Source organism: Pristiophorus japonicus, unplaced genomic scaffold, assembly GCF_044704955.1.
Source record: "Pristiophorus japonicus isolate sPriJap1 unplaced genomic scaffold, sPriJap1.hap1 HAP1_SCAFFOLD_29, whole genome shotgun sequence".
Taxonomy (NCBI): domain Eukaryota; kingdom Metazoa; phylum Chordata; class Chondrichthyes; family Pristiophoridae; genus Pristiophorus; species Pristiophorus japonicus.
Genome location: NW_027252668.1, coordinates 3,462,971 through 3,487,838, shown reverse-complemented (window position 1 = coordinate 3,487,838; position 24,868 = coordinate 3,462,971). Strand labels below are relative to the sequence as shown.

Here is a 24,868-nt window from a genome sequence, read left to right as displayed (position 1 = left end):
TAGAATGGGCGAAACCAACGCCCAGAAAATCACCCAGCGTTACTTTCGGTACCTCACACACATCTCGCCGACAATATTGCTCGCCGAAAAGACCACTGCGAAAAAGTTCAACTGACCTAAACTAATCACAGCGGTATGGACACCATTTTCTAAATCGCAGGTCGCATCACTTAAAAGGCTGCTCTGCTTCAACTTCGGGGGTGTTTGGATATACTCTGGAGGTCTTTTAAGGTGATGTGAAAATCTGAACAAACATCTTTTCTTACTGTGGACGATTGGAATTTACTTTAGGTGTCTCAGTGGGTCATTTATTGTTTGTGAACAATCGGTGTAATACTGATAGCTATTGGAATGGGGCCTGTCATTTCTCAGCCTGTCTTGATGACCACGCACATGCTGCAGACTCGAGATGGCAGAAGGTACATTCGACAGCATTATGTGCCCAATGTAAGACGTGCCAGACTGATGAGGAGGACCAGACGTTACACCCACCGCACTTAAAGGGAGAAGCAGTCTTACCTCAACTTGTCCGACATTATCTGCCTTCGGAGACTGCGCTTCCACAAGGAGGTTATCAGTGAGATATGCAGCTCATCAGGCGAGATGTGCAGCCTGCCAGCACCATCAGGACCGCACTGTCCGTCGAGGTCAAGGTCACCGCGGCACTTTCGTTCTACGCGGCGGGTTCCTTTCAGGCCTCAGCTGGCAACATTTGCGGACTTTCTCAGCATGCCACACATTGCTGCATTTGACAGGTCACTGAAGATGCATGCAGGCTGAACTTTATCAGCTTCCCTTTGACCAGGGAGGCTGAGACTGAGAGGGTTTTAGGATTCTACCGAATTGCTAACTTCCCCAAGGCGCAGGGAGCAATAGACTGTACGCACATCGCGATGCGGGCACCTTTTCAGGATGCAGAGGTTTTTCGGAACCGCAAGGGATTCCACTCCCTGAATGTGCAACTCGTTGTCAACCACCAGCAAATTATTGTGGCAGTTAATGCTAAATTTCCAGGCAGCATCCATGATGCTCACATCCTGTGTGAGAGCACTGTATCTGACTTGTTTAACAATCAGCCACAAGGTCAATGCTGGATGCTTGGTGACAAAGGATATGGCCTCGCCACCTGGCTGATGACACCCTTGCATGGCACCACACCGAAGCCGAGAGGTGATACGACGAGAGCCACAGATCCACTCGCAATATTGTGGAGAAAACCATTGCAGTGCTTAAGCAATGCTTTAGATGCCTGGACCACTCAGGTGAGCTCCAATACCACCCTGAGCAGGTAGCTCAATTCGTGATGGTATGCTCCATGATGCACAACTTGACTATCAGGAGGGAACAAGAATTGCCAGAACGGACTGACGGTCCACCTCACCAGAGAGAGGAAGAGGAGGACGAGGAGGTGGACGCTGACCTCGAGTCAGACCATCAGGCTGATGCTGAAACCATGCCCCCGCCCCTCTCTAGATCGCAGGAAAGGGCCCGTGGTGGCTACATAGCTGCAAGACTCTTACGTCAGCAGCTCATAAATGAGCGCTTTGCGTGAAAGAACGTTGTTGTTATTTACAAAGCTGCAACACTGCTCGGTGTGCAGGTCATACATCAATGGTGTGCATCACCTTGGTGACAGTTAAAGTTTAAGTTGATTCAAGTTAAGTGTAATTATAGCCTCTCATGTTAAGGAATCACCAGTGTGTAATGGTGCAGCTATCTGAGACAATACGCAACAAAGTTTTGTTAATTAAAAAACATTTAATCCGAACATTTGTCTGAAATCATAAGTATAACTGTCCAAAACACCCCGCCCCACCCTACAACAAATGTATCACATTTACATCATTACAATGGTCCCCATTTCCAGCAAAACAGAACACAAATGCAAACCAACAAGCTAGCCCCCTCGCCCCTACTCTCCCACCAAAATAGCACCCCCAACCTAAAAATATGCCCCAGACAACACCTGCGGCCATGCACACCTCACTTTCCTTCCACCACCCCCCGCTCCCCGCTTCTCCTCCCCACCTCTACCCCTTCCCCTCCTGACTCCAAGCCACCTGGCTGAGGAACTCCTCAGGTGCTGCTTCATTGGGGGGGAGCGGGGGGGAGATGACGGCAGAACGGCTGCTTGGACGGATACGGGAGAGGATGGTCCAGAGGTGGGAACGTGCTCCGAACCAGAAGCAAGATGTTGCTGCTGGCTCTCACGTGTCATTGGCAATGGGGGTGTGTCACCTTGGGGTGCAGTGCTGCGCTCCGGGACCACTGGGAACCCTCTGCCACCAATGTTCCTGGCTAACAGCTCCAGGGCCTCCTCCATCACTTCCATGTTATATATTATTTGTTGGACAAAAACTCGGTGCCAGCTACCTTTTTTGCTGCTGGTGAATCTCCCTCCTGCCTCCCACAACAGCCAGACAAGCACACACCACAGCCACACATGCTTTCAGTCCCTCTCTGCTCCCTCTCTCTCTGTCTCCTCTTCTGCGCATGTAATGACCCGACCTCCTGAAATGTGGGAAACGAGCGTTGCCATGCCGTTGCTATGGTCGGCGACACATTACGGCAGAAGGTCAAAAATTTTTTAATGCTAACGCCCATTTCAGATCGCTCGTGGTAACGCCCATTTAAAAAAATGGAAAGTTAGTGTTTTGGAGATGGGCGATAATCCGACGATCTCAAAACGCATATTTACTGCTCACGCTGGAAATAATGCCCATTTTTGGCCGATTTGCACAAAAATGGAAAGTCTAACCCATAGTCTTAGAATAAGGGGCCGTTCATTTAAAACTGGGATGAGGAGGAAATTTTTCTCTGAGGGTTGTAAATCTTTGGAATTCTCTGCCCCAGAGAGCTGTGGAGGCTGGGTCATTGAATATATTTAAAAGGTGGAGATAGACAGATTAAAGGATTATGGGGAGCGGGCAGGGAAGTGGAGCTGAGTCCATGATCAGATCAGCCATGATCTTATTCAATGGCGGAGCAGGCTCGAGGGGCCAAATGGCCAACTCCTGCTCTGATTTGTTATGCTCTTATGTGGGACCTTATCAAAAGCCTTGCTAAAATCCATATATACATCATACTCACTGACCTCATCGACTCTCCTTGTTACCTCCTCTCAAATTCAATGATGGTCCAGAGGGCGATGGCGGGAGAGCGGTAATATTGGTTTTACGTTATCCCCCTCCCCCCCCCCCCCCCCCCCACCGCCAGTCCCGTGTAGACAGGGATGCCAAGAACCAAGGGCGAGGGGGTCGAGAGGTCCATTCAGACGGTCATGTTGGAATAGGTGTAGCCGAAATCCAGCGAGCTCCTCATGAAGTCTCGGTTCAACGCCACCGGGATGAAAGGGGGCATCCTATCGTCGGCCCGGTGCCCGTGGGGGATGGAGGGGTCCTGGGGGTACAAGGAGGCTTTGCCAGGGTGAGCACGGAGCCACAGCTCAAAGATCCTGCCCATGAGCACCCGGAATAAAGAGAGAGAGAGAGAGAGAGAGACCACAATCAGATCATCCTAATACCAGTCCGAGCCTCTCCGGTTCCCTCCCTCCCTCCCCCTAACACCCTGAGACAGGAACAGGAGGCTGTTCAGCCCCTCGAGCCTGTTACATTAGCAGCAGGAGGAGGCCCATTCAGCCGCTCGAGCCTGTTCCCGACCATTCAATCAGATCGTGCCTGATCTGAGTGCGTTGACACCTCCTGTCTAGAGGCGCTCTTGCCCTTCCCCCCCCGCCCCACAACCTTTTCTTCCCGCGTCACACAATGGGGAAATTCAAACATGTGAGGGAGAACGGGAATCATGGCTTGTGGGTAACCTCGCAATCCCACGCTCCGGGAACTGGAATCGGGACTCTCGGCCCAACTCTGACCCTGCTCCTCTCTCCTCCCTCCCCCTTCTGTTTTCCCTCCCCCTCCTGACTCCTCCCTCCCCCTCCTGACTCCTACCTCCGTCACTCCTTCCCTCCGTCTCTTTCCCTCTCCTCCTCCCTCTCCCACCGATCGAATGGTGGAACAGGCTGGAGGGGCTGAATGGCCTCCTCTGGTTCCTATCTCAGCTCATGCGGGTTATAACACTGCATGACCCCCCGTTAAATATCTGACCCATCCCTTACTATCTGCCGCTGAATCAGACAGTTCGTCAGCTCGGCATCCCATCTGACCCGGAAACTAGCTTTCGACCTCCCACACCTCTCCACATCAAAACCGCCGCAACCGTGGTCTCATTTGACCCTGAAATGATCTTTCGAACACATATCTGCAGCACAACTCAGGCCACGAATTTCCACCTCTGTAACATCTCCGGTCTCCGTCATTGTCTCAGCTCTTCTGCTGCTGAAGCCCTCATCCCTGCCTTTGTTACCACCAGACGTGACTATTCCAACGTACTCCTGGCTGGACTCCCACATTCTCCCCTTCGTAACCTAGAGGTGATCCAAAACTTGGCTGCCCGTGTCCTAACTCGCACCAAGTCCCGCTCACCCATCACCCACTGTGCTCGCTGACTCATCACCCCTGTGCTCGCTGACCCATCACCCCTGTGCTCGCTGACCCATCACCCCTGTGCTCGCTGACCCATCACCCCTGTGCTCGCTGACCCATCACCCTGTGCTCACTGACCTACATTGTCTCCCGGTCCAGCAACACTTCGAGCATGAAATTCTCATCCTTGTTTTCAGATCTCTCCATGGCCCTTGCCTCCCTCCCTATCTCTGTAACCTCCTCCAGCCCTTACACTCCTCCCTATCTCTGTAACCTCCTCCAGCCCTGCAACCCTCCCTATCTCTAACCTCCTCCAGCCCTTACACTTCTCCCTATCTCTGCAACCTCCTCCAGTCCCTACACCCCTCCCTATCTCTGTAAACTCCTCCAGCCCCTACACCCCTCCCTTTCTCTGTAGCCTCCTCCAGCCCCTACAACCCTCCCTATCTCTGTAAACTCCTCCAGCCCCTACAACCCGAGATCTCTGCGCTCCTCCAATTCTGACCTCTTGCACATCTCCCCGATTTCCATCGCTCCACCATCGGCGGCCGTGCCTTCAGCTGGCTGGGCCCTAAGCTCTGGAACTCCCTCCCGAAACCTCCCTCTTTGACCAAGCTTTTGGTCACCTGTCCCTAATATCTCCTTACGTGACTGGGTGTGGAATTTTTGTCTGAGTTACGCTCCTGTGAAGCGCCTTGGGACTGAATAAGAATGTAAATTGCGATTGTTACTTGTCGATGTAGGAGTGATGAGAGAGGAAGAGAGGGTCGTTGGCTGAATACGTCACGCTTGACATTGTTCCACCGCAGTAATAGTGAACCATATTGTGCATACTTGGATAGAGAGTGTTGGGGTCAGTCGGCTTCAGATATCCTGAGAGGGGGAGGAAAGAGAGGAGAGGGTAAAGGGAATCCAAAATCTGTCAACTGCACAAACGCCAGCACCAGACAGGAACAGGAGGAGGCTGTTCAGCCCATTGAGCCTGTTACACAGGAACAGGAGGAGGCCGTTCAGCCCCTCGAGCTTGTTATACAGGAACAGGAGGAGGCCATTCAGCACCTCGAGCTGTTACATTTGGAACAAGAGGAGGCCATTCAGCCCCTCGAGCCTGTTACACAGGAATAGGAGGAGGCCATTCAGCTCCTCGAACCTGCTACAGTGGAGAGTCAGTACTGAGAGAGCGTGCACTGTCGGAGGGGCAGTACTGAGGGAGGGCTGCACTGTCGGAGGGGCAGTACTGAGGGAGGGCTGCACTGTCGGAAGGGCAGTACTGAGGGAGGGCTGCACTGTCGGAGGGGCAATACTGAGGGAGCGCTGCACTGTCGGAGGGGCAATACTGAGGGAGGGCCGCACTGTCGGAGGGGCAATACTTGAGGGAGGGGCAGTACTGAGGGAGGGCTGCACTGTTGGAGGGGCAGTACTGAGGGAGCGCTGCACTGTTGGAGGGGCAGTACTGAGGGAGGGCCGCACTGTTGGAGGGGCAGTACTGAGGGAGGGCCGCACTGTCGGAGGGGCAGTACTGAGGGAGGGCCGCAGTGTCGGAGGGGCAGTACTGAGGGAGGGCCGCACTGTCAGAGCTGCCGTCTTTCAGATGAGACACTAAACTTCTCAGGTGGATGTAAAAGATCCCAGGGCCAGTATTGAGAGAGGAGCAGGGGAGTTCTCTCCGGTGTCCTGGATTCAATATTTATCCCTCAACCAACTGTTTGCCAATTGACCGGGGCTTTGTCTCATTGATGGGACCTTGCTGTATGCAAAATAGGTAAGCATGGGATCTTGCTGTGCACGGAATGGGCAATGGTGGGATCTTGCTGTGTGTGTAAGGCCAATGGTGGGATCTTGTTGTGTGGGTAAGGCCAATGGTGGGATCTTGTTGTGGGTGTAAAGCCAATGGTGGGATCTTGTGTGTGTAAGGCCAATGGTGGGATCTTGCTGTGTGTGTAAGGCCAATGGTGGGATCTTGCTGTGTGTGTAAGGCCAATGGTGGGATCTTGCTGTGTGTGTAAGGCCAATGGTGGGATCTTGTTGTGTGTAAGGCCAATGGTGGGATCTTGCTGTGTGGAGTGAGGCTGCCTACCTTCGAGAGCGTTGCGGAAGGATCCCAGGGCGCTCTGGTTGTACGGCGGAGAGTCGTAGGTGGGCAGGCGGAGGCAGGACCTGACATCCTCGAGGCTGGGCAGACCCCCCAGGTTGGGGTCCCAGCCTGGGCGACGGCGGATTAAGCGGGTCGCTCCCGGCGGGCAAACCATGCTAAAATCCAGCTCATGGGCACCCTCGCCTGAACAGAACGTCTGAGTGAGACAGAGAGTGAGTGAGTGAGTGAGCGCGAGACCGGGGGGGGGGGGCGGTGGGAATCGCAGGGGGAGAGGGGGGGCAGTGAGCGCGAGGGGCGGGCGCGGTGAGCCCAAGATGGAGTGAGACACAGAGTGGGAAGCAAGGGGGGGTTGGCATAATGTAGGGTACAGGGAGAGCAGGGGGAGAGACGATGGGATATTAAAGGGTTCAGGGAGTGGGGGGAGAACGATGGGATATTAAAGGGTTCAGGGAGTGGGGAGAGAGATGATGGGATATTAAAGGGTGGGGGGGGAAGACGATGGGATATTAAAGGATACGGGGGGAGTGGGGGGGAGAGACGATGGGATATTAAAGGGTACGGGGGGAGTGGGGGGGGAGACGATGGGATATTAAAGGATACAGGGGGAGTGGGGGGAGAGACGATGGGATATTAAAGGGTTCAGGGAGTGGGGAGAGAGACGATGGGATATTAAAGGGTTCGGGAAGTGGGGGGAGAGACGATGGGATATTAAAGGGTTCAGGGAGTGGGGAGAGAGAGACGATGGGATATTAAAGGGTTCGGGGAGTGGGGGGAGAGACGATGGATATTAAAGGGTACGGGGGGAGTGGGGGAGAGACGATGGGATATTAAAGGGTTCGGGGATTGGGGGGAGAGACGATGGGATATTAAAGGGTTCGGGGAGTGGGGGGAGAGACGATGGAGTATTAAAGGGTACGAGGGGAGCGGGGAAAGCAGACACATAAACGGATCTTACCGGCCAGCTGAAGAAGCGGGAGGACGGGTTCAGGAGACCTCGCGCGTTGCTGGAGCCGAAGATGTTGTCGGTGCAGACGTCGCAGGCCGCCTGTCCCGCCCAGGTCCAGTAGGGGACGGAGAAGTCGGGGTCGCCGGTCAGGTTGCGCATCTCGCGCTCGAAGGCCAGGAGGTAGAGCCGGTGCCACAGAGGGAAAGCGGGGCCGCCATGTGCATAGGCCTCGGGGGCCCCGTCTCCCCGCCGCTTGGCGCAGAGGTAGTGCGCCCAGGTGAAGACGTGGTAGAGGCTGGCGCGGCGGAAGCGGTGGGGCGCGCCGGGCCGTGGGCTGGCACTGGTGTAGATGAGGTAGCGGGGGCTGCGTGCCCTCTTGGCTAGCACCAGCCGGTCCAGGAACAGCCCCAGCTCGGTCGGCAGAAGCTGCCGCAGGTCCCGACGCTCCACCAGGTGGCGGTGCTGGCAGCGGGGGCCACGGAGCCCGTGGGCACACTCGCCGCAGTCGAAGCCCCCGTAGCCCGGGGCGCAGGCGCACAGCCGGCCGAAGAAGTAGGCGGGCCAGCCCAGGCGGAAGTCGAGGGGTGGCGGGGAGGGGGAGGAGGGGTCACGCAGCCCCCTCGCGGACCCCAATCGGCGGCAGGCCCCGCGGCCCGAGGCCTTCCCGCAGGGCGAGCTGTCGCCCCACCACAGCGGGCAGCAGGTGCGGCTGGCCAGGTGGCGCTCGGTGGCACAGGGGCGGGGGATCTGCCCACGGGCGGTCATCACCAGGGCCAAGGCCAGGAGCAGCCGCATGGCGAGGGCAGCGGCTCGGGATTGGTGGGGTAACAGCTTCCCGCTGGGGTTTGTCACCAGCCCCTCCACCGCGGGGCCTTGTGATGCTCGAACCCACGGGGCACACGACCGGTGTTCGATGGTGGTCGCCGCTCCTCGCGCCTCCGGCTCGCTCCCCCTCTCCGTCCCGCTCGCTCGCCGTCGGCTCCCACTCCCACGAGCTCCCCGGCTCCCAGAATCCGCTCGAGCCCGTCCGCGGCTGCTCGACACAGGTCAGGCTGTGGAGCAACAGGACGCCAGGTTAGAGGTGGAGCGGGGCCAAGGGAGGGTATAGGGGGAGAGCAGGGCCAAGGGACGGCGTGGGGAGAGAGCGTGGCCGAGGGAGGGTGTGGGGGGGGAGCGCGGGGCCGATGGAGGGTGTGGGGCAAGGGGGGGGGGGGAGAACGGGGCCGAGGGAGCGTGTGGGGGGGAGAGAGGGAGAGTGTGGGGGGAGAGCGGGGATAGAGGGAGGGTGTGGGGGGAGAGCGGGGATAGAGGGAGGGTGTGGGGGGAGAGCGGGGATAGAGGGAGGGTGTGGGGGGGAGAGCAGGGAGAGAGGGAGAGTGTGGGGGGAGAGCGGGGATAGAGGGAGGGTGTGGGGTGAGAGCGGGGCCGAGGGAGGATGTGGGGGGAGAACGGAGATAGAGGGAGGGTGTGGGGTGAGAGCGGGGCCGAGGGAGGATGTGGGGGGAGAATGGGGATAGAGGGAGGGTGTGGGGGGAGAGCAGGGCCGAGGGAGGATGTGGGGTGGGGGGGAGAACGGGACCGAGGGAGGGTGTGGCGGGAGAGCGGGGATAGAGGGAGGGAGTGGGGTGGAGAGCGGGGGGATAGAGGGAGGGTGTGGGGGGAGAGCGGGGCCGAGGGAGAGTGTGGCGGGCGGGGTGGGTGGGGGCGATAGGGGAGAACGGGGCTGAGGGAGGATGTAGGGGATGGAGAGCGGAGATGGAGGGACTTACACTACACACACCCACACTCTCACACTCTCACGCGCTCTCGCATACACACACACAAACAAACACACAATCGCACCCTTAAAAACAGAAACAGGCACGCTCTCACACACACACGCCCGTTCTCACACACGCGCTCTCACACACACACACTTTCTTACACACCTAGAGAGACACTCACACACACAAACAGACAGACAAACACATCCAGCAAGGCAGACACACACTCACACACAGATAGTAACATACACAGAGACACAGGTAGAAACACAGATACACACATACATCCTGACACAAACACACACATACATAGGCAGTACTGAGAGAGTGCTGCACTGTCGGAGGGGCAGTACTGAGGGAGTGCCGCACTGTCGGAGGGGCAGTACTGAGGGAGCGCTGCACTGTCGGAGGGGCAGTACTGAGGGAGTGCCGTACAGTTGGAGGGGCAGTTATGTGGGAGTGCCGCACTGTCGGAGGGGCAGTACTGAGGGAGTGCCGCACTGTTGGAGGGGCAGCAGTTATGTGGGAGTGCCGCACTGTCGGAGGGGCAGTACTGAGGGAGTGCCGCACTGTTGGAGGGGCAGTACTGAGGAAGCGCTGCACTGTCGGAGGGGCAGTACTGAGGGAGTGCCGCACTGTTGGAGGGGCAGTTATGTGGGAGTGCCGCACTGTGGGAGGGGCAGTACTGAGGGAGTGCTGCACTGTCGGAGGGGCAGTACTGAGGGAGTGCCGCACTGTTGGAGGGGCAGTTATGTGGGAGTGCCGCACTGTGGGAGGGGCAGTACTGAGGGAGTGCCACACTGTCGGAGGGGCAGTACTGAGGGAGTGCTGCACTGTCGGAGGGGCAGTACTGAGGGAGTGCCGCACTGTTGGAGGGGCAGTTATGTGGGAGTGCCGCACTGTGGGAGGGGCAGTACTGAGGGAGTGCCGCACTGTCGGAGGGGCAGTACTGAGGGAGCGCTGCACTGTCGGAGGGGCAGTACTGAGGGAGTGCCGCACTGTTGGAGGGGCAGTTATGTGGGAGTGCCGCACTGTTGGAGATCAATACTGAGGGTCTGGAGGCAGGGAATGGGTTCCTACCTTATCTCTGCAGTCGCTCCTTGCCTGACTCCCCCTCCAGCCGATAGATGTCACGTCAACCCTGGTTAGGGAGGCCCTATACTCTCTCTCCACTCCATAAAACCTCCTGCGATGGCGACCTCCCGATCTCCTGGTACACCTGGGCTAGTCCCTGTATCATCGTCCGCCCCCCGCAACCATCCAAGGATGGTCTCTGGACTCTCACCGGCCAATCAGAGGCCTCAAAAGGCTGATGAATATTCAACAACCCAAGGGCTGAGCCAAGCAATGGGCTGGATTGGCTGCCCGACCCGTTGGACCAATCGGAGGAGGGCACCTGACACGACCTCAGGGCTTTGTGGGCGGCTGCGGGCTCATTATGGGCTGCCCAGGTGTGCGGCGATGCTGCGATCGCCGGGGGCGATGAGTGATGGGGAAATCGGCTGAGCCGCTCTCAATGGCTGAGTCTCGAGCCAAACCCCAGGTTCTCCTTCATTGGACGCTTCCTACTGCAACCGGCTCAGCCAATGGGCCGCAGTCCAGACTTCCGGTCAGATGGTCGTCTCCACACGGGAACGGGCGGGGCAAGGTCATCTCGGTCCTGCCAAGCGGGCATCACATCATCGGCCAAGGGAAACTGGGACACCGAGACAATGGGCCAGAGAGAGAGGGAGGGGGAGAGAGAGAGAGAGAGACACACACACACACACACACACACGGGGAGAGAGAGAGACACACGGAGAGAGCAAGAGAGAGACACACACACACACGGGGAGAGAGAGAGAGACACACGGAGAGAGCAAGAGAGAGAGAGACACACACGCGCGGAGGGAGAAATGGAGAGAGAGAGAGAGATACACACACACGGGGAGAGAGAGAGAGGGAGAGACACAGAGAGAGAGAGACTCACACACAGGGAGAGACAGAAAAAAGAGAGATACATCGACAGGGAGAGAGAAAGAGAGACACACAGGGAAAGGGAGAGACGGAGAGAGGGAGAGGGAGAGAGGGTAAAGGAGATAGAGATACAGAGAGAGGGGTGGGAGAGACAGAGAGAGGGGGAAAGACACGGGGAGAGAGAGAGAGAGAGACAAAGAGAGGGAGTGCGGGAGAGGGACAGAGAGAGAGAGACAGACAGACAGACAGAGAGAGACATAGAGGGAGAGTGAGGGAGGGACAGAGCGAGGGAGAGAGTGCAGGAGAGGGAGGGAGTGAGGGAGAGAGACACAGAGAGAGAGAGAGAGACAAACAGAGAGAGAGAGAGGGAGACAGACAGAGCGGGAGAGAGAGGCAGTGAGAAGGACACAGAGAGAGAGAAAGAGGGAGAGAGAGACAGACAGAGAGACACACGGAGAAGGAGCGAGACACGCACAGGGAGAGAGGGAGCGAGAGAGACAGAGAGAGTGTGACACATGGAGACAGAGACAGAGGGAGACACGGAGAGAGGAACATAAGAAATAGGAGCAGGAGTCGGCCATAAGGCTCCTCGAGCCTACTCCTCCACTTAATAAGATCATGGCTGATCCAATCATGGACTCAGGTCCACTTCCCTGCCCACTCCCAATAACCCCTTATTCTCTTATCGGTTAAGAAACTGATTAAATTTAAGACAGAGATAGACAATGATCCAGTTTCCACAGCTCTCTGAGGCAGCAAATTCCACAGATTTACAACCCTCAGAGAAGAAATTCCTCCTCATCCTAGTTTTAAATGGGCGGCCCCTTATTCTAAGAATATGCCCCCTCCGACAGTGCAGCGCTCCCTCAGTACTGCCCCTCCCACAGTGCAGCGCTCCCTCAGTACTGCCCCTCCCACAGTGCAGCGCTCCCTCAGTACTGCCCCTCCCACAGTGCAGCACTCCATTAGTATTGCTCCTCCCACAGTGCAGCACTCCATTAGTATTGCCCCTCTGTCAGTGCAGTGCTCCCTCAGTACTGCCCCTCCCACAGTGCAGCGCTCCCTCAGTACTGCCCCTCCCACAGTGCAGCGCTCCCTCAGTACTGCCCCTCCCACAGTGCAGCGCCCCCTCAGTACTGCCCCTCCCACAGTGCAGCACTCCATTAGTATTGCCCCTCTGTCAGTGCAGTGCTCCCTCAGTACTGCTCCTCGACGGTGCAACGCTCCCTCAGTACTGCCCCTCTGAGAGACAGAGAGACAGAGAGAAAAATAGAAACAGAGCGAGAGAGATAAAGAGAGAGAGAGACGGAGACACTGACAGAGAGACGGACGGCTGGAAATAAAGTGCAGACAAATACACACAGTCTTTGATGGGACTGGGTAGGGGAAACTTTACTCTGTATCTAACCCCGTGCTGTACCTGTCCGAGGAGTGTTTGATGGGACAGTGTAGAGGGAGCTTTACTCTGTATCTAACCCCATGCTGTATCTGCCCTGGGAGTGTTTGATGGGACAGTGTAGAGGGAGCTTTACTCTGTATCTAACCCCGTGCTGTATCTGCCCTGGGAGTGTTTGATGGGACAGGGTAGAGACCTTTGGGTGACCCCGGGAATTTCAGCAGGGCACGGATCACGAGGAGGGGGCAGGAAACCACGAGCCCAGAGAACTGAGAAAGGAGGATGTGAGGAAATGAGGCCTCAAACCACAGCTAACTGAGGAAGTGAGTGGCTTTCTTCACTGTCTCCTTGGCTTTGTAGGTCGATGGCTGCGAAGCAGGGATTGAGGGGGGTGTTGGCTCTCATACTGTGTCTGTGCTGTGGTAAGTCAGGGCGAGGGGGCTAGGGGTGTGGGTCCTGAGGGAATGGCTGGGTGGGGTAAGTCAGGGCGAGGGGGGGAGGGGTGTGGGTCCTGAGGGAATGGCTGGGTGGGGTAAGTGAGGGCGAGGGGGGAGGGGGTGTGGGTCCTGAGGAAATGGCTGGGTGGGGTAAGTCGGGGCGAGAGGGGAGGGGGTGTGGGTCCTGAGGGAATGGCTGGGTGGGGTAAGTCAGGGCGAGAGGGGAGGGGGTGTGGGCCCTGAGGGAATGGCTGGGTGGGGTAAGTCAGGGCGAGGGGGTGTGGGCCCTGAGGGAATGGCTGGGTGGGGTAAGTCGGGGCGAGGGGGGAGGAGGTGTGGGTCCTGAGGGAATGGCTGGGTGGGGTAAATCAGGGCGAGGGGGGGGAGGGGTTGTGGGTCCTGAGGGAATGGCTGGATGGGGTAAGTCGGGGCGAGGGGGGGAGTGGGTGTGGGTCCTGAGGGAATGGCTGGGTGGGGTAAGTCAGGGGGAGGGGTGTGAGCCCTGAGGGAATGGCTGGGTGGGGTAAGTCAGGGCGAGGGGGTGTGGGCCCTGAGGGAATGGCTGGGTGGGGTGAGGGGGGAAGGGGTGTGGGTCCTGAGGGAATGGCTGGGTGGGGGATGGAGAGGGCGAGGGGGGGAGGGGTTGTGTGTCCTGAGGGAATGGCTGGCTGGGGGAAGGAGGGGGTCTGGGAGAGAGTCGAGCCTCACGTATGTATGAGTGGGAGACCATTCGGCCCTTCATGACCATGCTAGCCCACTGTTAGCACAATCCCAACCCAGTGTTGGCTCTCTCTCAAACTAATCCCACTGCCCTGCTCTCTCCCCATAGCCCTGTGTCAATCTCAAACTAATCCCACTGCCCTGCTCTCTCCCCATAGACCTGTATCAATCTTAAACTAATCCCATTGCCCCGCTCTCTCCCCATAGCCCTGTATCAATCTCAAACTAATCCCACTGCCCTGCTTTCTCCCCATAGCCCTGTGTCAATCCCAAACTAATCCCACTGTCCCGCTCTCCCAAGAGATTACATGCCTGCAAGGCGCTGGGAGTCAGTCTGCATGACCAAGACCACCTATTTCCACCTCCGTAACATCGCCGGTCTCCGTCCCTGCCTCAACACATCCTGTGCTGAAACCCCTCACCCTGCTCTTTGTCCCCGCCGAGACTCCACTGTCCCAACGCTCTCCCAGCTTCCACCCTCCGTAACCGTCAGCTCATCGTAATCTCCTGCTTGCTGCCCCCGTGTCCTAACTCGCACCGAGTCCCGTTCACTCCTCACCCCCTGTGCTCACTGACCTTCATTGGCTCCCGGTCCGGCAATGCCTCGATTTTAAAATTCTCATCTTGGTTCAAATCCCTCCAGCCCTACACCTCTCCCTATCTCTGTAACCTCCTCCAGCCCTACACCTCTCCCTATCTCTGTAACCTCCTCCAGCCCTACACCTCTCCCTATCTCTGTAACCTCCTCCAGCCCTACAACCCTCCCTCTCTGTAACCTCCTCCAGCCCTATACCCATCCCTATCTCTAACCACCTCCAACCCCTACACCCCTCCCTATCTCTGTAACCTCCTCCAGCCCTACACCTCTCCCTATCTCTGTAACCTCCTCCAGCCCTACACCTCTCCCTATCTCTGCAACCTCCTCCAGCCCTACAACCCTCCCTATCTCTGTAACCTCCTCCAGCCCTATACCCCTCCCTATCTCGAACCACCTCCAACCCCTACACCCCTTCCTATCTCTGTAATCTCCTCCAGCCCCCGCCGCCCCGAGATCTCTGCGCTCTTCCAATGCTGCCCCCTATGTAGCTCCCGACTTCCATCGCTCCAACATTGGCGGCTGTGATTTCAGCTGCCTGGGCCCTAAGCTCTGGAATTCCCTCCCTTAACCTCTCTGGCTCTCCCTCCTCCTTTAAGAAGCACTTTAAAACCTCTCTCATTGACTAAGCTTTTAGTCACCTGCCCTAATATCTCCTCGAGTCTCGGTGTCAAACCCTGACTGATTTATGCTGCTGTGAAGGGCCTCGGGATGTTTTACTTCGTTAAAGGCGCTATATAAATGCACGTGATTGTTGCGAGATTATCGAAACCAATTAATTGACGGGACTCCCATACTTGTTGGTTTCTCCACCCCCCTTGTTCTCCTTCGCGAAGCCATGGGGCCTTCAGGAAGCTTCAATATTGAGATCGAAAAACCAACTATCTTCAACAGGAGCTGAGAATCGCACTTCGGGCAAACAGTGGCTCAGTTTGAAAGCAGCGTGAAGTGGTGAGTGAGACTGACATACGATTTGGGAGAAGGGACGGAGAGACACCAGTCAGTGTACAGATATCTCCCTGAGGGAGAGGGACTGAGAGACATCAGTCAATGTACAGATATCTCCCTGAGGGAGAGGGACTGAGAGACATCAGTCAATGTACAGATATCTCCCTGAGGGAGGGGATTGAGAGACATCAGTCAATGTACAGATATCTCCCTGAGGGAGAGGGGACTGAGAGACACCCAGTCAGTGTACAGATATCTCCCTGAGGGAGAGGGACTGAGAGACACCAGTCAGTGTGCAGATATCTCCCTGAGGGAGAGGGACTGAGAGACACAGTCAGTGTACAGATATCTCCCTGAGGGAGGGGACTGAGAGACACCAGTCAATGTACAGATATCTCCCTGAGGGAGAGGGACTGAGAGACACCAGTCAGTGTACAGATATCTCCCTGAGGGAGAGGGACTGAGAGACACCAGTCAGTGTACAGATATCTCCCTGAGGGAGAGGGGACTGAGAGACACCAGTCAGTGTACAGATATCTCCCTGAGGGAGGAGGGATGGAGAATTCAGTCAGTACGTTAACCTTTAACGGTTAGTTTGAGCTGTTGCAGCTGACTGCTCGAATGTCCGGTGTTTCAGGATGTGAGCATTGTTCCATTGCCTGCGACTAATTCCTGCAGAAAGGTAAATCACACGGAGCTGTAACAATGAGAGAAAGGAGGAAGGATTGCGAGAATGTCCCACAGGTCAAGGACAGGGCTGGTCAGCCAATGTTTGGAGGGTGGGTCAGGAGTTCAAGGGGCTGTCATTTCTGGAGTGTGTGAAGGATCGTGGGAGGGGGGTCAACGTAGGGGGAGGGGTGTTGGGCCAAGGGTGGAGAATGGGGTGAGGGGTAGAATTGGGCAAGGGAGCAAATGGGGTGAGTTGTGAGAAGGGGCCTGGGGAAGATGGGGCTTTGTCTCTGTCTCTCTCTCTGCACCCCACTCTCTCTCCCCCAGCGATGCTCTCATTCATTCTCTCTCTCTCTCTCTCTCTCCCTCTCTCTCCCCCCCTCTCCCCCTCTCCCCCAGCGATGCTCTAATCCTCCCTCTCTCTCTCTCTCCCAGCGATACTTTAACCCTCTCCCTCTCTCCCAGCGATACTTTAACCCTCTCCCTCTCTCCCAGCGATGCTTTAACCCTCTCCCTCTCCCTCTCCCCCAGCGATGCTCTAACCCTCTCTCCCTCTCCCCCAGCGATGCTCTAACTCTCTCCCTCTCCCCCAACGATGCTCTAACCCTCTCCCTCTCCGCCAGCGATGCTCTAACCCTCTCTCTCTCCCCCAGCGATGCTCTAACTCTCTCCCTCTCCCCCAACGATGCTCTAACCCTCTCCCTCTCCGCCAGCGATGCTCTAACCCTCTCTCCCTCTCCCCCAGCGATGCTCTAACCCTCTCTCTCTCTCTCTCTCCCTCTCCCCCAGCGATGCTCTAACCCTCTCTCTCTCTCCCCCAGCGATGCTCTAACCCTCTCCCCCAGCGATGCTCTAACCCTCTCCCTCTCCCCCAGCGATGCTCTAACTCTCTCTCCCTCTCTCCCAGCGATGCTCTAACCCTCTCTCCCAGCGATGCTCTAACCCTCTCTCCCTCGCCCCCAGCGATGCTCTAACCCTCTCTCCCTCGCCCCCAGCGATGCTCTAGCCCTCTCTCCCTCGCCCCCAGCGATGATCTAGCCCTCTCTCCCTCGCCCCCAGCGATGCTCTAACCCTCTCTCTCTCTCCCCCAGCGATGCTCTAACCCTCTCTCTCTCTCCCCCAGCGATGCTCTAACCCTCTCTCTCTCTCCCCCAGCGATGCTCTAACCCTCTCTCCCTCGCCCCCAGCGATGCTCTAACCCTCTCCCGCGCTCTCTCTCTCTCTCTCTCTCTCTCTCTCCCCCAGCGATGCTCTAACCCTCTCTCTCTCTCCCAGCGATGCTCTAACCCTCTCCCGCTCTCTCTCTCTCTCTCTCTCTCTCTCCCCCAGCGATGCTCTAATCCTCTCTCTCCCCACCCTGCAGGATTATTGTCGGTGCCCCCCTCGAGCGGAATCAGAGAGGCGCCACAACGGGCAGAGTCTACAAGTGTCATTACACCCGCGGGTCCTGCCGCCCACTGCCCGTGCGATGTAAATCCCTCTCCCTCTCCTCTCCTCTCCCCGTCTACCTCCATCTCTCCCCTTCTGTCAGGCCTGGGGGGCTGTGAGGCTGTAGGATGCTCTGCAATCCTTCCAACCCCGCCAAAGCATCGCTCCCTCAGTACTGCCCTTCCGACAGTGCGGCACTCCCTCAGTACTGCCTCTCCGACAGTGCGGCACTCCCTCAGTACTGCCCCTCCGACAGTGCGGCACTCCCTCAGTACTGCCCTTCCGACAGTGCCCCTCCGACTGTGCAGCACTCCCTCAGAAGTGCCCTCCGACAGTGCAGCACTCCCTCAGTACTGCCGCTCCGACAGTGCGGTGCTCCTTTAGTACTACCCCTCCGACAGTGCAGCACTCCCTCAGTACTGCCCCTCCGACAGTGCAGCACTCCCTCAGTACTACCCCTCCGACAGTTCAGCACTCCCTCAGTACTGCCCCTCCGACAGTGCAGCACTCCCTCAGTACTGCCCCTCCGACAGTGCAGCACTCCCTCAGTACTACCCCTCCGACAGTGCAGCACTCCCTCAGTACTGCTCCTCCGACCGTGCAGCACTCCCTCAGTACTGCCCCTCCGACAGTGCAGCACTCCGTCAGTACTGCCTCTCCGACAGTGCAGCACTCCCTCAGTACTACCCCTCCGACAGTGCAGCACTCCCTCAGTACTACCCCTCCGACAGTGTCTCCAGCCCCCAGTATGGAATGGTCGGCGACATGGAGGTGATCGGATTTGGCGCGAACCTCCGTCAGTCTCTAATCTGCCTTCCATGTTTCTCCCCAGCACCTCCCGAAGCAGGAGGCATCTCTCTGGGACTGTCCCTGGTGTCACGGCGAAAGGGCAGTCCGCAGATTCTGGTGAGTCTGTGAGTCAATCGAGCCGGGCTACGTGGGACTAGGCCTGGGGCGCACAATACTGCAAGGCCTGGGCTTTTCCTGCTGTGTGTGGAGGGGGGGGAGCTCTGCACCCACACTGTGTGTGTGTGTGTGTGTGTGTGTGTGTGTGCTCGGCACCCACACCGAGTGTGTGTGTGTGTGTGTGTGAGAGAGGGGGTGGGGGCTCGGTACCCACACCGGGTGTGAGAGTGTGTGGGGGGGAGGGGCTCAGTACCCACACCGGGTGTGAGAGTGTGTGGGGGGGAGGGGCTCAGTACCCACACCGGGTGTGAGAGTGTGTGGGGGGGAGGGGCTCAGTACCCACACCGGGTGTGAGAGTGTGTGGGGGGGAGGGGCTCAGTACCCACACCGGGTGTGAGAGTGTGTGGGGGGGAGGGGCTCAGTACCCACACCGGGTGTGAGAGTGTGTGGGGGGGAGGGGCTCAGTACCCATACCGGGTGGGAGTGTGTGGGGGGGAGGGGCTCGGTACCCACACCGGGTGTGAGAGTGTGTGGGGGGGAGGGGCTCAGTACCCACACCGGGTGAGAGAGTGTGTGGGGGGGAGGGGCTCAGTACCCACACCGGGTGTGAGAGTGTGTGGGGGGGAGGGGCTCAGTACCCACACTGGGTGTGAGAGTGTGTGGGGGGGAGGGGCTCAGTACCCACACCGGGTGTGTGGGGGGGAGGGGCTCGGTACCCACACCGGGTGTGAGAGTGTGTGGGGATGGGGGGGGAGGGGCTCGGTACCCACACCGGGTGTGAGAGTGTGTGGGGGGGAGGGGCTCGGTACCCACACCGGGTGTGAGATCGGCAAACTCAACACTAACAAGTTTTTTTTTTTAATCGTTCCTGGGATGTGGATGCCGTTGGCAAGGCCGGCATTTATTGCCCATTACTAATCACCCTTGAGAAGGTGATGGTGAGCTGCCTTCATGAACCGCTGCAGTCCGTGTGGTGAAGGTGCTCCCACAGTGCTGTCAGGGAGGGAATTCCAGGATTTTGACCCAGCGACGATGAAGGAACGGCCGATATATTTCCAAATCTGGATGGTGTGGAACGTGGAGGTGGTGGTGTTCCCATGCACCTGCTGCCCTTGTCCTTCTAGGTGATAGAGGTCGTGGGTTTGGGAGGTGCTGCCGAAGAAGCCTTGGCGAGTTGCTGCAGTGCATCTTGTAGATGGTACACACTGCAGCCACGGTGCGCCGGTGGTGGAGGGAGTGAATGTATAAGGCGGCGGATGGGGTGCCGATCCAGCGGGCTGCTTTGTCCTGGAATATGTCGAGCTTCTTGAGTGTTGTTGGAGCTGCACTCATCCAGGTAAAAAAGTGGAGAGTGTTCCATCACAACCCTGACTTGTGCCTTGTAGATGGTGGAAAGGCTTTGGGGAGTCAGGAGGTGAGACACGCACCGCAGAATACCCAGCCTCTGACCTGCTCTTGTTGCCACAGTATTTATGTGGCTGGTCCAGTTAAGTTTCTGGTCAAGGTGACCCCTCAGGATGTTGATGGTGAGGGATTCGGTGATGGTAATGCCGTTGAATGTCAAGGGGAGATGGTTAGACTCTCAGTTGTTGGAGATAATCACTGCGGTGCTCCCTCAGGACTAACAACCTTGGAGTGTGGGCTTGGATTATGGGGCTCGAGTCTCTGGGGTGTGTGTGGGGCTCGAACTCACCACCTTCTGAGCCAGACTAACCACAGCCTTCTGGCTAAGGATATCTTCAGGCCATCTCCGGAGCCTGAATCCTCTTCAATTTGTGTCTTCCTGCTCTCTTAGGCTTGTGGTCCAACCCTCTCCCACGCCTGTGGGACCAACATGTACCAGAACGGAGTCTGTTACCTCTTCAACAGCCAGCTCGAGCACGTGAACAGATTCCCTCCACAGACACAAGGTCACTACTCCACTTCATTAATACTGAGAGTTTGTTTCCCCTTACTAGGGAGTCGAGAACCAGGGGACACAGTCTCAGGAAAAGGGGTCGGCCATTTAGGACTGAGAGGAGCAGGAATTTCTTCACTCAGAGGGATGTGAATCTTTGGAATTCTCTGCCCCAGAGGACTGTGGATGCTGAATCGTTGAGTATATTCAAGGCGAGATAGATGGATTTTTGGACTCTGGGGCAATCAAGGGATATGGAGATCAGGCGGGGAAATGGAGTTGAGGTCGAAGTTCAGCCATGATCTTATTGAATGGCGGAGTGGGCTCGAGGGGCAGTATGGACTATGTTCTGATGTTCTTAATCTGAATGTGAGCGGGCAATTTCTTGTCAAGGTTAGATACAGAGTAAAGCTCCCTCTACACTGTCCCATCAAACACTCCCGGGGCAGGTACAGCACGGGGTTCGATACAGAGTAAAGCTCTCTTTACACTGTCCCATCAAACACTCCCAGGGCAGGTACATCACGGGTTAGATACAGAATAAAGCTCTCTCTACACTGTCCCATCAAACACTCCCAGGGCAGGTACAGCACGGGTTAGATACAGAGTAAAGCTCCCTCTACACTGTCCCATCAAACACTCCCAGTGCAGGTACAGCACGGGTTAGATACAGAGTAAAGCTCCCTCTACACTGTCCCATCAAACACTCCCAGGGCAGGTACAGCACGGGTTAGATACAGAATAAAAAGCAATTTGGTGTTGCAGATAGGGTTGTGTCCTGCATCTTCCCCACCACCAGGATAGGGACAATTATCAAGCCTCTCTCTCTCTCCCCCGCCCCCCGGGTTAGGGACAATTATCGAGCGTCTCTCTCTCTCTCTCTCTCTCTCTCCCCCGCCCCCCGGGTTAGGGACAATTATCGAGCGTCTCTCTCTCTGTCTCTCTCTCTTTCTCCCCCGCCCCCCGGGTTAGGGACAATTATCGAGCGTCTCTCTCTCTCTCTTTCCCCCCCCCCTGCATTAAGGACAATTATCGAGCGTGTCTCTTCCCCCCCCACCCCCCCCCGGGTTAGGACAATTATCGAGCGTCTCTCTCTCTCTCTCTCTCTCGCTCCCCCCCGGGTTAGGACAATTATCGAGCGTCTCTCTCTCTCTCTCTCTCCCCCCCCCGGGTTAGGACAATTATCGAGCGTCTCTCTCTCTCTCCCCCCCGGGTTAGGACAATTATCGAGCGTCTCTCTCTCTCTCTCTCTCTCTCTCTCACTCTCTCTATCTCCCCTCCCCAGCCCCCCTGGGTTAGGGACAATTATCGAGCGTCTCTCTCTCTCTCTCTCTCTCTCTCCCCCCCGGGTTAGGACAATTATCGAGCGTCTCTCTCTCTCTCTCTCCCCCCAGACTGTTTTACGGCCCGGGTGGACCTAGCATTCCTGATTGATGGGTCGGGCAGCATTGTTCCCGAGGACTTCTCCCGAATCAAGGATTTCATGGTCGCCATGCTACGGCGCTTCCACCACCGCGACGCACAGGTGAGGCACGGAGTCCTTCTCCTCCTCCTCCCTCCTCTCTCTCTCTCCCTCCTCCCCATATACTCCTTGTCTCAATCCCTCTCTCCCTTTCTCCCCCTCCCTCACTCTCTCCTCCCCCCACTCTCTCACTCCGCACACCTCTCTCTCTCTCCCTCCCTCCCTCTTCCCACCTCCTTCCCCTCCCCCATTACCCCCCTCTCTCCAAGCCACTCTCATCCCTCCCTGCCCTCCCCCTCCCACTCCACACTTTCCTCCACTTCTGCAGCTCCATCACCCACCCCTCCTCCCCTACCTTTCCTTAATTCCTTGGGTGGGATATTAAAGGGTACTGGGAGGGAGGTTGAGTGAGATTAGACTGGGTGTGATATTAAAGGGTATGGGGAGTGAGGGGGAGAGTGGGATTAGACTGGGTGGGGTATAAAAAGGGCATGGGGAGTGAGGGGGAGAGTGGGATTAAAATGGGTGTGGTATTAAAGGGTATGGGGAGTGAGAGGGAGAGTGGGATTAGACTGGGTGGGATATTAAAGGGTATGGGGAGTGAGGGGGAGAGTGGGATTAGACTGGGTGGGGTATTAAAGGGTATGGGGAGTGTGGGGTGAGTGGGATTTGACTGGGTGGGGTATTAAAGGGGAGTGCGCAGACGGTAACCTATTTCACAAGCTGTGTGCAGGGAAAGATTTGGAAATTCTCATTGCCTGCATGAACTGACTATTCACTTCCCCCTCGCGCACGTTACTGAGGAAGTTAGACGAGAATTATAGTTTCACTCCCAATTTCACAACGGATTACTAACAGAGAAGGCAGACTTGCAACTCTTTTGCGCCTTTCACCCCCTCAGGAGGTCCCGCAGCCAATGAAGGAATTTTTGAAGTGTAGTCACTGTTGTAATGTAGGAAACGTGGGATATTTGCGCAAAGCAAGCTCCCACAGACAGCAAACCAGATCATCTGATGTTGATTGGGGACAAATATTGTCCCCAGGATACCAAGGAGAATGCCCCTGTCCATGGGATTTTATGTCCACTTGTGAGGGCAAACAGGGCCTCAGTTTAACGACTCGTCCGAAAGAAGGCACCATCCACAGTGCAATACTCCCTCAGTACTGGCCCTCCGACAGAGCAGCACTCCCTCAGTACTGCCCGTCCGACAGTGCAGCTCTCCCTCAGTACTGCCCCTCCGACAGTGCAGCACTCCCTCAGTACTGCCCCTCCGACAGAGCAGCACTCCCTCAGTACAGCCCCTCCGCTAGTGCAGCACTCCCTCAGTATTGAGAGGTTTAGAGAGGGAATTCTAGGGCTTAGGGCCCAGCCAGCTGAAGGCACGGCCGCCAATGGTGGAGCGATGGAAATCTGAGGGGATGCGCAAGAGGCCAGAATTGGAGAAGCGCAGAGAATCAGTGGGTTTTCGTGGCTGGAGAAGGTTACAGAGATCGGGGAGAGAGGCGTTGCTAGCAGCATGGAGGGATTCACGAAACAAGAGGAGTAGAGCTTGGAAAGAAACTGCAAATGGAGGAGGTTACAGAGATAGGGAGGGTTGTAGGGCTGGAAGAGGTTTCAGAGATAGGGAGGGGTGTAGGAGCTGGAGGAGGTTACAGAGATAAGGAGGGATGTAGGAACTGGAGGAGGTTACAGAGATAGGGAGGGGTGTAGGAGCTGGAGGAGGTTACAGAGATAGGGAGGGATGTAGGAGCTGGAGGAGGTTACAGAGATAGGGAGGGGTGTAGGGGCTGGAGGAGGTTACAGAGATAGGGAGGTGGTGATGAGGGTGATGGAGGAATTTAAGAATCTGTTACTGGAGGCGTTGGGTGAGTGGGAGTCCGTGTGGGTCAGTGAGCAACAGGCGGGTGATTGGGACTTGGGGAGTTTGGACACGGTGGGAGCAGGCGGTGGGGTTGGGGGGGGTCTCTAGCGGTGATTGGGACTCGGGGAGTTTGGACACAGTGGGAGCAGGCGGTGTGGTGGGGGGGGTCTCTAGCGGTGATTGGGACTCGGCGAGTTTGGACACGGTGGGAGCAGGCGGTGGGGTTGGGGGGGGTCTCTAGCGGTGATTGGGACTCGGGGAGTTTGGACACAGTGGGAGCAGGCGGTGGGGTAGGGGGGAGCTGGTGGTGATTGGGACTCGGGGAGTTTGGACACAGTGGGAGCAGGCGGTGTGGTGGGGGGGAGCTGGTGGTGATTGGGACTCGGGGAGTTTGGACACAGTGGGAGCAGGCGGTGGGGTAGGGGGGAGCTGGTGGTGATTGGGACTCGGGGAGTTTGGACACAGTGGGAGCAGGCGGTGTGGTGGGGGGGAGCTGGTGGTGATTGGGACTCGGGGAGTTTAGACACGGTGGGAGCAGGCGGTGGGGTTGGGGGGGAGCTGGTGGTGACTGGGACTCGGGGAGTTTGGACACGGTGGGAGCAGGCGGTGGGGTTGGGGGTGGGGGTCTGGCAGTGATTGGGACTCGGGGAGTTTGGACACAGTGGGAGTGGGGGGGGCGGGGCTACTGGTGGTGATTGGGACTCGGGGAGTTTGGACACGGTGGGAGCAGGCGGTGGGGTGGGGGGTGGTTCTGGTGGTGATTGGGACTCGGGGAGTTTGGACACGGTGGGAGCAGTCGGTGGGGTTGGGGGGGGTTCTGGTGGTGATTGGGACTCGGGGAGTTTGGACACGGTGGGAGCAGGCGGTGGGGTTTGGGGGGGGGTCTCTGGCGGTGATTGGGACTCGGGGAGTTTGGACACGGTGGGAGCAGGCGGTGGGGTGGGGGGGGGTTCTGGTGGTGATTGGGACTCGGGGAGTTTGGACACAGTGGGAGCAGACGGTGGGGTTGGGGGGGTCTCTGGTGGTGATTGGGACTCGGGGAGTTTGGACACGGTGGGAGCAGGCGGTGGGGTGAGGGGGGGTTCTGGTGGTGATTGGGACTCGGGGAGTTTGGACACGGTGGGAGCAGGCGGTGGGGTTGGGGGGGGTCTCTGGTGGTGATTGGGACTCGGGGAGTTTGGACACGGTGGGAGCAGGCGGTGGGGTTGGGGGGGGCTCTGGTGGTGATTGGGACTCGGGGAGTTTGGACACAGTGGGAGCTGGCCAAGGTTGATAAAATGCCTCATCCGTATCTTACGTATCTCTCT

At 57.3% G+C, this 24,868-nt stretch overlaps 2 protein-coding genes across 10 annotated transcripts in view; one reads left to right on the top strand and one right to left on the bottom strand.

Moving 5' to 3' along the window:
- LOC139248202 (integrin alpha-X-like) overlaps window positions 1-24,868 on the top strand; it is a 110,465-nt gene that overhangs the window by 6,740 nt on the left and 78,857 nt on the right. For 4 of the 9 annotated variants that reach the window (XM_070871945.1, XM_070871944.1, XM_070871940.1 and 1 more), the window contains exons 2-6: window positions 15,226-15,340; window positions 17,370-17,476; window positions 18,267-18,340; window positions 20,136-20,250; window positions 21,632-21,762. In XM_070871945.1, coding sequence (XP_070728046.1) covers window positions 20,175-20,250; window positions 21,632-21,762 — 207 coding nt within the window. In that variant the 5' untranslated portion in view covers window positions 15,226-15,340; window positions 17,370-17,476; window positions 18,267-18,340; window positions 20,136-20,174. The other 5 variants (XM_070871941.1, XM_070871942.1, XM_070871946.1 and 2 more) reach the window with 5 other exon arrangements.
- LOC139248129 (tyrosinase-like) lies at window positions 3,271-8,317 on the bottom strand. Its single transcript, XM_070871879.1, has 4 exons — window positions 7,532-8,317; window positions 6,559-6,772; window positions 5,213-5,354; window positions 3,271-3,454 (listed from the first exon to the last, which is right to left on the bottom strand). The coding sequence occupies exons 1-4, from the start codon at window positions 8,315-8,317 to the stop codon at window positions 3,271-3,273; spliced, it is 1,326 nt and encodes a 441-aa protein (XP_070727980.1).

Excerpts from the sequence above, each read along its gene's own strand:
- LOC139248129 (XM_070871879.1), bottom strand. The coding sequence starts at position 8,317 with ATGCGGCTGCTCCTGGCCTTGGCCCTGGTGATGACCGCCCGTGGGCAG. Across the intron at positions 6,773-7,531 it reads CCCGCTTCTTCAGCTGGCCG|ACGTTCTGTTCAGGCGAGGG; the intron begins GTAAGATCCGTT and ends TGTCTCACTCAG. Across the intron at positions 3,455-5,212 it reads CATCACTCCTACATCGACAA|GATCTTTGAGCTGTGGCTCC; the intron begins GTAACAATCGCA and ends GCTCATGGGCAG.